This window comes from Dendropsophus ebraccatus, chromosome 1 (assembly GCF_027789765.1).
Source record: "Dendropsophus ebraccatus isolate aDenEbr1 chromosome 1, aDenEbr1.pat, whole genome shotgun sequence".
In the NCBI taxonomy this organism is placed as follows: domain Eukaryota; kingdom Metazoa; phylum Chordata; class Amphibia; order Anura; family Hylidae; genus Dendropsophus; species Dendropsophus ebraccatus.
The window spans coordinates 4312624-4321237 of NC_091454.1; the positions used below are offsets into that span (position 1 = coordinate 4312624).

Consider the following 8614-nt stretch of genomic DNA (forward strand, 5'->3'; position numbering starts at 1 on the left):
GCTTCTCGGGATGCTTAAAGAGACAAGTGGCAAGGGGGGCCGCGCGGGCCCCCATAGCGTAGGGGCCCGGTCGCCATGGCGACCACTGCGACCCCTATAGCTACGCCACTGGCGGTGATCCTGAGATATAACCGGGGGAGTATGTAGCGGTGATCCTGAGATATAACCGGGGGAGTATGTAGCGGTGATCCTGAGATATAACCGGGGGAGTATGTAGCGGTGATCCTGAGATATAACCGGGGGAGTATGTAGCGGTGATCCTGAGATATAACCGGGGGAGTATGTAGCGGTGATCCTGAGATTTAACCGGGGGAGTATGTAGCGGTGATCCTGAGATATAGCTGGGGGAGTATGTAGCGGTGATCCTGAGATGCAGCCGGGGGGAGTATGTAGCAGTGATCCTGAGATATAACCGGGGAAGTATGTAGCAGTGACCCTGAGATACAGCTGAGGGGGTAGTATGTGGCAGTGACCTATAGATGCTTATTGTGAGCTCCGGATGGATGCTGCCCTGAGGTTGGGGGGGGGGGGGGGGTTTATCATAGAGCATGATGACTCCAGCTGCAGCCGCCCCCTCCCCCAGTATAAACTATACACGAGCTGATATAAAACACCAGTCAGCGGAGATTAACCCCTTGTTCTGATATTTCAGGAGATTTGCGCTGATAATCGCGCAGACGCTGCCGACGCCTCCAGGTCAGGATTCTGAAATTCGTCAATGATTCTGTTTTTATTTCATTTCATCATTTTATTATAATTTTTTTTTTCTCCCCCAGCATTTCCATGAATTCTCAGTCGCTCAATAACACCCTTACGTCAGCAGGTCAGTGCCTGTCCCTTTAAGGGGGGGGGGGGGGGTATATGCTGTGATGTTAGTTTATTGCAGAGCTTCCTTGAAGAGAAGGAAAGTCGAGGATTTTACGTTTTCTGTAGATTTACTTGAACTCTGGGTCACGATTATTGCGTTTGTGAGAATTTGCGCCGCTGTGGTCGCAGGGGGGAGCAGTGCTGTCTCCCTTTAAATGGGTGTGGCTTTCACAGCATCAGTGTATCTTTTCCTGGCTGAGATTTAAAGAGACAGGCCCCGACTTCATGTAGTGTGCGGTTCCTTTAAGAACTCATCTACTTAAATCCCTCAAATTGTCAATATTATTTATTACAACAGGAGGCGCTGATGGCGGGGATTGAGCAATTACCGGTGATTTAGCAGTTTGTCCTGTAAACACACACGGCGTCCTGTAGGGAGGGGGATATTGTGTGTAACACGAGGGCCACTTAGGAGATTTACACAACACGTCCTGAATCTAGAACGTTCCGGCTTGGCTGGGTCATCACCAGTCTGGCCGCCATGACCAATTCTGTAGGGATTTCCCGACTCCTGGGCGGCGATGATATAGCGGTACATGATCGGGGGATGCCGCCAGTGGTGGTGGCCGCCCTATTGGGGGTCATCCCGCTGTCCTAAGTGACTCCAGGGTACTTTTGGGGGCGAGATTTTCATCCTGGTCTCCATGATTTCCGTTCTGTCGCAGACTCTGAACTGATGTCATCGCAGAAAGATAAAGATGGCGGCGAGAAGGAAACCGTAGCGACAAATCCGGAATATTCAGACCTGGCTGTGACTGACCGTAAATATCCGTATTCATCCGTACTGTGGGGGTCACTTATCCCATTGCTTGGGTAACGGCCTGACGGGGGGTCCTCATGATCTTATGGCCGTTTTGACCACAGCTGTCTGTTTTCCAGCCTCGTCCGTACAAGACAAATCCAGAGACTGCTCCAAAGATGGCGACACTGTGAGTAGGCTGGATGTGCAGGACTACAACTCCCAGCAGCCCCGACACTCGCAGTGACCCCTCCCCCCAGTATAATCTCCGGATATTTAATCACAACTTTACTACATGTCATTTTATTTCCTCTTTTTCTAGAAATCTTCAGCTGTGACACCAATAAGCGAGAAGCGGCCGCCCCCCGAGGAAGGTGAGAGATAGTGGGGGAGGGAGACCACCCCCGAGGAAGGTGAGAGATAGTGGGGGAGGGAGACCACCCCCGAGGAAGGTGAGAGATAGTGGGGGAGGGAGACCACCCCCGAGGAAGGTGAGAGATAGTGGGGGAGGGAGACCACCCCCGAGGAAGGTGAGAGATAGTGGGGGAGGGAGACCACCCCCGAGGAAGGTGAGAGATAGTGGGGGAGGGAGACCACCCCCGAGGAAGGTGAGAGATAGTGGGGGAGGGAGACCACTCCCGAGGAAGGTGAGAGATAGTGGGGGGAGGGAGACCCCTGAGGAAGGTGAGAGAGGGGGATAGGGTTAAAGCGTCTGTGATAGTGGGGGAGGGAGACCCCCGAGGAAGGTGAGAGAAGGAGTCATAGCGTCTTTGATAGTGGGGGAGGGAGACCCCTGAGGAAGGTGAAGGGGGGGGGTCATAGTGTCTGTGATAGTAAGGGACCCCTGAGGAAGATGAGGGCTGGAAGATCCCCACTACACACATCCTTCTCATAATAGGATAATTTAGGATAAGGTGTGTGTGTATTTATATATAATTTGTGTGTGTGTGTGTGTGTGTGTGTGTGTATTTATATATAATTTGTGTGTGTGTATTTATATATATTTGTGTGTGTGTGTGTATTTATATATAATGTGTGTGTGTATTTATATATAATGTGTGTGTGTGTGTGTGTATTTATATATAATGTGTGTGTGTATTTATATATAATGTGTGTGTGTGTGTGTATTTATATATAATGTGTGTGTGTGTGTGTATTTATATATAATGTGTGTGTGTGTGTGTGTGTGTGTATTTATATATAATTTGTGTGTGTGTGTATTTATATATAATTTGTGTGTGTGTGTATTTATATATAATTTGTGTGTGTGTGTATTTATATATAATGTGTGTATGTGTGTGTGTATTTATATATAATGTGTGTGTGTGTGTGTGTGTGTATTTATATATAATGTGTGTGTGTGTGTGTATTTATATATAATGTGTGTGTGTGTGTGTGTGTGTATTTATATATAATTTGTGTGTGTGTGTATTTATATATAATGTGTGTATGTGTGTGTGTATTTATATATAATGTGTGTGTGTGTGTGTGTGTGTGTGTGTATTTATATATAATGTGTGTGTGTGTGTATTTATATATAATGTGTATGTGTGTGTGTATTTATATATAATGTGTGTGTGTGTGTATTTATATATAATGTGTGTGTGTATTTATATATAATGTGTGTGTGTGTGTGTATTTATATATAATTTGTGTGTGTGTGTGTGTGTGTATTTATATATAGTGTGTGTGTGTGTTTGTGTGTGTGTGTGTGTGTGTGTGTGTGTGTGTGTGTGTGTGTGTGTGTGTACAGGACAGGATATATGATAGGGCTGATCTGCAGTCCAGTATAAGATGAGGCAGATAATCCGGACTGATATAGAGCGATCAGATGCAGCGACACACAGTAATACATACAGTCCTCTGCCAGGTTTTGTACCGTCATTCGGTGCCTCGTACCTGTTCCCAGTATACAGTGTGAGGCTTCTCCACTGAAGAAACAGGGTAAAATGGCTGCTGCCCATGCTGGAACAGGAAGAACTAGGAACTACCCATAATGCACAGGGCTAAAGCTGCAGACAATACACATAATGACCACTAGATGGTGCTGTTACCATCCAGTATAAGCAGATAGGAGTCTAATCCAGGCAGTCACTGACCAGAGATATATATATACATATACGGCTGGATACACCTGTGGAGGGAGAACTCCCATCGTGCCCGAACTATGGTCAGGCTAAGTTACCTCTCTGTCTTCCATACACTAGGATCAGTGGCGGTGTCCCCAGTTAGGAGCCCCTCACCTGCGGAGGAGAACCAGTAAGTGGTGGCGGGGTCCTCAGCATTACTCCTCAGTCTCCTCCTCTGTTTCGGATTCTCATCTGTTTCTTCTGTTTCAGCTGCTCAAGTACCGAGAAGGAGATGGAGGTGAGATGTCTACAGAGGCAGGTGCTGCCCCCAGAGCTGCACTCACTATTCTGCTGTTACATCATGTCTTATCCTCCAGAGCTGCACTCACTATTCTGCTGTTACATCATGTCTTATCCTCCAGAGCTGCACTCACCATTCTGCTGTTACATCATGTCTCATCCTCCAGAGCTGCACTCACCATTCTGCTGTTACATCATGTCTTATCCTCCAGAGCTGCACTCACCATTCTGCTGTTACATCATGTCTCATTCTCCAGAGCTGCACTCACCATTCTGCTGTTACATCATGTCTCATCCTCCAGAGCTGCACTCACCATTCTGCTGTTACATCATGTCTCATCCTCCAGAGCTGCACTCACCATTCTGCTGTTACATCATGTCTCATCCTCCAGAGCTGCACTCACTATTCTGCTGTTACATCCTGTCTTAGACCTCATGCACACTTGTGCTCAGACAGCACTTTGTGCCTTACTTGTGGTCCGCAATTAACCACCACTACGTTCTATACAGTGACCAATGCTGCAGTTGCTATGACTATGACATATAGTATGATCTGTACTTATTTTTTCCCCGGTATGGATCGCCTGTTCACGCATCCACAAAAATTGCAGCTGTGTGAATAGGCGTTTGGAAATTTGTCCATAATTTCAGATTCACAATTACAGACAAAATTAAAGACACATGAATGAGGCCATAATCTCCAGAGCCCCGAGCTCTCCTCTCCAACCACCAGCTCCTGCTGATTCAGTGTCTCTATAGAACAGCAGTACAACCACCGCCATCCCAGACACTGAATCAGCAGGTGGTGGGAGACATGAGCTCAGATGCTGAATCAGCAGGAGGTGGTGGGAGATGTGAGCTGAGATACTGAATCAGCAGGAGGTGGTGACAGATGTGAGCTCAGATACTGAATCAGCAGAAGGTGGTGGGAGATGTCAGCTGAGATACTGAATCAGCAGGAGGTGGTGGGAGATGTGAGCTGAGATACTGAATCAGCAGGAGGTGGTGGGAGATGTGAGCTGAGATACTGAATCAGCAGAAGGTGGGAGATGTGAGCTGAGATACTGAATCAGCAGGAGGTGGTGGGAGATGTGAGCTGAGATACTGAATCAGCAGGAGGTGGTGGGAGATGTGAGCTGAGATACTGAATCAGCAGGAGGTGGTGGGAGATGTGAGCTGAGATACTGAATCAGCAGGAGGTGGCGTTGTATAAATCATATAATGTTGTTTCTTTCAGACTGAGTTTCTTCGTCTTTCGCTCGGATTCAAGTGCGACATCTTCACGCTGGATAAGCGGCTGCGTCTGGAGGAAAGGTCCAGAGATTTAGCGGAAGAAAATCTGAAGAAGGAGCTGGGGAGCTGCAAGAAGCTGCTGGAGGTGAAGACCTGACTGTGGTGATGAGGCTCAGTGTGCCTCCTCCATGTGATCTCATGACTCCGCCCACACAATGGCGGCCGTCCCCATAGTTACACTGTGTTCCCGCCGCAGGCGCTGACGCCGCTCTGTGAGGACGACAACCAGACCCAGGAGATCGTGAAGAAGCTGGAGAAGAGCTTACAGTTCCTGAGCCAGCACACCGCCCGGGTGGCCAGCCGCTCCGAGATGCTGGGCGCCATCCACCAGGTGAGGACGCCACGTCCAAGAGAAATGTACAAAGTCATTGCTGTCAGTGAACGGAAACCAGGAGTCCTGTGTATTGTAGGAGAGCAGAGTCAGTAAAGCAGTGGAGGTGATGATCCAGCACGTGGAGAACCTGAAGAGGATGTACGCCAAGGAGCACGCCGAGCTGGAGGAGCTACGGGAGGCCATGCACCAGAGCGACCGCTCCACCTGCACCACCGACAGAGGTGACCTGTGGGATGGCCTGGGGTTGGGGGGACCCGGGTGGGATCGGCATGAGATGAGAACCACAGGTGGGATTGGGGGAACACTGGTGGGATCTATTGGTGACCCAGGTGGGATTGGGCTTGGGTTGGTGACCTAGGTGGGATTGTTTGGGGTTGGGCACCCCATCAGGATTGGGGATCTGTGTGGTATTGGCTGGGTCGGGGGACCTGCGTGGTATTGGCTGGGGGGACCCGGGTGGGATCAGATTTTGGTTGTGACCTAGGTGGGAATTGAGCACCCCACCAGGATTGGGGACCTGGGTGGTATCTGCTGGGGTTTGGGGGACCCGGGTGGGAATGGTTGGGGTTGGGGGGACCCGTGTGGGATTGGCGGGGGGTTGGGCACCCTGGGCAGGGTTGAAGACCTAGGTGGTATCGGCTGGGGTCAGGTTTGGGTGGGATTGGCTGGGGTTGGGCACCCTGGGTGGTATCGGCTGGGGTCAGGTTTGGGTGGGATTGGCTGGGGTTGGGGACCCTGGGTGGTATCGGCTGGGGTCAGGTTTGGGTGGGATTGGCTGGGGTTGGGGACGTGTAATCGGCTAGGATGAATGTTTGGTCAGAGTGACCCCTGCTTGGCCAGTGGTAATGACGTCCGTCATGTCCGCTCTCTTGCAGAGGATTCCCTGAAGCTGGCCTCATCTATAGCGAGTAAGGTGAGTGCAGTGAGGAGCGCAGCACTGTGGGGTCTCGGGGGTCCTAAGCCTTCTCCATTAATAACCCTAACCTTCTCTACCAGGTGTCCCCTGCCAGGAGAGTCAGCATGCCGGCGTACCCCAGAGGCATCGGATCACCCATGGTATCACTTCTCCCAGCTTATTATTCACATCGAGAGGCTGAAACCTGATCTAATACTTCTCACAGCTGAGATTTTGTTGTGTCCACAGTCTAAATACCTGCAGGGGTACATGATAAACGGCTCCATGTAGTCGCTGTACCTGATACTGCAGCTCAGTCCCATAAAAGTAAATGGCAGAGCTGCAGTACCAGGCACAGCCACAGCAGGATGAATGGCGCTGTACCACGTAAACAGTGGAGAGGACCTGGTGACGTGGCCCTTCTAGCCATTGATCGGTGATGGTTTGATTATATTATATGTTTGGGGGTCCGACTCACTGTCCCAGAGAACCCTTCAGTGCATGTCGGCAGGTTAGGAAGCCGCCATATCTGGCCGCTGTGACATATAGCCACACAGCAGACAGGCTGAGCTCTGTGTCGGGGTAGTATATCATAGAGCGCCATCTAGTGGCAGCATTGTGTGTAGCACAGGGATGATGCCGAGGTCCTCCATACCTCCTGCCAGGATCCCTCTGCATCACCTTCATTCTCTGATCTCTTCCCTCACCGTCTCACAGGATATGTTTGGAGGCGATAAACTCGATGGAAAATTACAGCACCGGAGATCCAACAGCTGGTGAGTGCGGGAGCCTTGTCCTACTGTGCTGGACTCTTAGAGGTGACTTGCTTTGTTTTTAGTTGTAGGGCCCCTTTAAGTAAACATCCCATTTGTGTCCCCAGGAAGCTGGTGGGCGCCCGGCAGACGGAGCACCGCCCATCGCTGTCACGATTTGTTGACAACTACACCCGTCCGGAGCCAAACGAGGAGAACGCCATAAAGGAGTAAGTGGTAGAGATGAGGTGTTGCACAGGGTGGGGTCACTCCCCCCCCCTGCCGGTACATTAACCCAGGGAACAATCAGGGCGAGGTAACGTCCCTGTCCGGGCTTACTGCTCCACGTATCAGTTATATGGGCCTTGACAAGGCTGGTGTTTGGGGGGCTGTACCTCGGACGGTGTAGGGGTGTTTGTTGTTGTTAGTAGCCGACACGGTTGCATCCGTCCTCTGTGGGGAGGCAGGTAGCCCTGTCGTGTGGGGGGAGGATGATGACGACGGCGGCAGCCCAGGGAGCCTCTGATGTTTCCCAGTGTCTGATCCTCTGACGCTGCTGCTCTGCATTTCGGTGCCTTATCACACAGGTGGTGCTCAGGTCACGAATCTCTACACCTCGCTTCAGACCCTGGCGGCACTGTGCACACCACGCGTGTCAGCACTGCGGGAAGAAGCGCCGGGGAGCTCCTCAATCCCTGGGCGCGACGGCCAGTACCAGCCAACCATCTGGCAGCGCTGCTTGTGCACCCTGTTCCCTCTTGCTGTGCAGTTGGGGCTCCATGACCAGCACCTCTTGCTACGGACTCTTATCGGCTTCAGCCCATCTGGGGTCTGGGACCTCGATCACCCCTCACGTCCTCTTCCTCCTCACTGCAGAAAGCCATAGCACTTTGGATCCGTCTCTTGTGTCCTGCAGTCGATTGTCCACGTTGACTTGAATGGCGTTTGTATCCGGGTTCTAGAACTTTCTTTGCCCAAGTTTGGCTGAACCATTGAAACTCGAATGTCCCCGGATCCACTCATCACCACAGCTGGCACATCTTCTTTTTTACTTTATCGGTCCAGTCATATACATGGCTCCATACAGTGAACTCCACCCTCCATAGTAACCTCCGTCCCTCTCTTATCCTCCACCAGGGATGAGCCGTGCGCAGAACTACAGGAAGACATAAAAGAAGAACCAGTCCGGAAGTACAGCTACTGCCAGAAATCCCTCCCGCCATCCACCCCCAACTCTCTGTAAGTGTTGCCTGATTTTAAGTTGAGGCTATGAAGTTGCATCCAGAGCTGCATTCATAATGCTGATTCCATAATTCCACAGTGTTCCTATAATGCACTGCTCTAACCTGCATCCCGCTGTAGGAA

General features: G+C 50.7%; 1 protein-coding gene across 1 annotated transcript in view; it reads left to right on the forward strand.

Annotated features, from left to right (window-relative positions):
* Window positions 1-8614, forward strand: part of IRAG2 (inositol 1,4,5-triphosphate receptor associated 2) — a 47566-nt gene that overhangs the window by 38305 nt on the left and 647 nt on the right. The window contains exons 24-38 of the mRNA XM_069963935.1: window positions 653-696; window positions 777-823; window positions 1533-1628; window positions 1747-1796; window positions 1929-1980; window positions 3814-3865; window positions 3946-3973; window positions 5213-5353; window positions 5465-5599; window positions 5679-5823; window positions 6478-6515; window positions 6599-6658; window positions 7215-7273; window positions 7378-7479; window positions 8387-8488. Of these exons, the coding sequence (XP_069820036.1) occupies window positions 653-696; window positions 777-823; window positions 1533-1628; window positions 1747-1796; window positions 1929-1980; window positions 3814-3865; window positions 3946-3973; window positions 5213-5353; window positions 5465-5599; window positions 5679-5823; window positions 6478-6515; window positions 6599-6658; window positions 7215-7273; window positions 7378-7479; window positions 8387-8488 (1151 nt within the window). The remainder of the gene's footprint in view (window positions 1-652; window positions 697-776; window positions 824-1532; window positions 1629-1746; window positions 1797-1928; window positions 1981-3813; window positions 3866-3945; window positions 3974-5212; window positions 5354-5464; window positions 5600-5678; window positions 5824-6477; window positions 6516-6598; window positions 6659-7214; window positions 7274-7377; window positions 7480-8386; window positions 8489-8614) is intronic.